Source organism: Equus quagga, chromosome 13 (genome assembly GCF_021613505.1).
Source record: "Equus quagga isolate Etosha38 chromosome 13, UCLA_HA_Equagga_1.0, whole genome shotgun sequence".
NCBI lineage: Eukaryota > Metazoa > Chordata > Mammalia > Perissodactyla > Equidae > Equus > Equus quagga.
The window spans coordinates 86,565,344-86,567,206 of record NC_060279.1 but is presented as its reverse complement, the minus strand read 5'-3'; the positions used below and the strand labels follow the sequence as shown (position 1 = coordinate 86,567,206).

General features: G+C 40.0%; 1 protein-coding gene across 1 annotated transcript; it reads right to left on the bottom strand.

Moving 5' to 3' along the window:
* Positions 1 to 395: 395 nt before the first annotated feature.
* Positions 396 to 1,421, bottom strand: LOC124250305 (vomeronasal type-1 receptor 4-like). Its single transcript, XM_046682116.1, is given in 1 exon segment — positions 396 to 1,421. A coding segment is annotated over 1 exon segment (1,026 nt).
* Positions 1,422 to 1,863: the final 442 nt, after the last annotated feature.

The window sequence follows — 1,863 nt, the reverse complement described above, 5'->3', positions numbered from 1 at the left end:
CATTTCGTAAGTTTCAGGAATGATCTGCCTCAGGCTGACTCATTTTCATGTAGATTTTCCTGAAATTCTAGCCTAGTTTATTTCTGGGAAATTTACTGTAATGCATCAAAAGTTACACACTCAAAGACTTCTCCATAACATCCAGATAGTTTCAAGACCTGCTGTTTATGACTTCATAAGTTCTAAACTTCCCCTTTGCAACAACTAGTAAAACTTTAATCACATATTTACATGATAATGATACTTCATCACAATACGATCGTGATTTAATGTTTATTTTGAAGAAGATGCTCAGGATATTTTGTTTACCATTGTCTTGTGATTGATCACTTTATTTAGGTCTCTGAGGGGGAATGAATGAATTGACAATTGTCCGTTGTGTAAATATATACAACTTATGTATTTCTGACCAGATTAGGGAATTTTATATTCCTTTTCCAGGCAATGCAGAGTCTAGACACACTGGAGTCACTTTTCATGAGCAGAAAGGGGCTGACTGTTGGGAAACACATGGTCGTGATTGCAGTGATGTTCACCAGGAACCAGTCAGGATTATTTACAACAGCCAAAACAATTTGCAAGATGGAAGCAAGGGCATAAAAGTAGACAAAGGTGCTCATCAGGAGAAGGATGGTTTTGGTAGCTCTGGACTCAGGGGAGGATCTGCGGGAGATGTGGGCCCTACAAAGGTGTTGGACCCTCTGCTTGTGCCTGTACAGGATGAAAACCATGGTGCTGCTGGCCCAAAGCATGAGCCCCAAACAGAAAACATCAGGGACTGATAGCAATGCTGCATATAATGAGTCACTGGTTTTGTCATGAACAACAGAAGAACAGTATAGGAAATCTTTGTGGTTTGTCATGTTTTTCTTGCTCAGTTTGCCAGTTACAAAGATAGGAAAAATGACATTTACCAGCACTTGCAGGATCCAACACAGGAAAAGAGAGGGGACAATGTACTTGGGAGCTTTTGCTTTAAGCTCTGCCCACCTGGAGTTCCTGTGACTGATCGTGATCACCTGGAAGACACTCAAGACACAGATGCTACCAATGGACACTCCCCTCCCGACTCTGTGAAGAAATATAAAAAATTTGCATCCAAAATTACTGATGAAATTTGTCCACCCAAATACTGCCATTGTCTGAGGGACTCCTTTACAGAAGAGGGCTAAGAAGTTGGCTACAATCAGGTGCTTAAGAATCAAATCTGTGCACCTTAACCTGGACTGAGTGAAGTAAAGGATGATATAATGGCAAAGAAGAGAGACATTGCCCAGGATCCCCACCACAATCTGTGTTAAGAAGATCACTGCTATTGCCAAATCCCTGTTGGCCATCCTGTCAGTGCCCAGTCAGTGGTATTTGTCTTCTGAGCTAGAGTTTCCTGCATGGGAATAATAGGCATTGGCTACATGGATCATTTCAACTGAAATACAATGTTCTCCACTCATATGATTTCCCTCTTGGAAACATTTACTTAATGTTTTTCCTGTAGTAAAAGGTTTCCAAAGTTTGAATGTATAACATTTAAGGAGCTGTTATAATGTGAAATCACTCCTGGGAAGGCCGTATACATGGTAACTTCCTTCTTTACAGATCTATGAGGCATGCACTTCTGCGCTTTTAACTATAAAGATGAGTCGAAGGTAACACAGAGAGGTTAACTATTTGTCAAAATCTGCTGCTTAGGGTAGGGTGTGGACTTGAAACTCGTTGCGTTGGTAACAATGATAGTGCATTGAACTACCATACTCTGCTAAAAAGACAGTTAGCTGTGTTCATCAAATAATCCAGATCTGTATTTAGTTTGGATCTTATACCTTGCCATTTGATTTTTAGACTAGTGAAATTTTATAGTTTCAT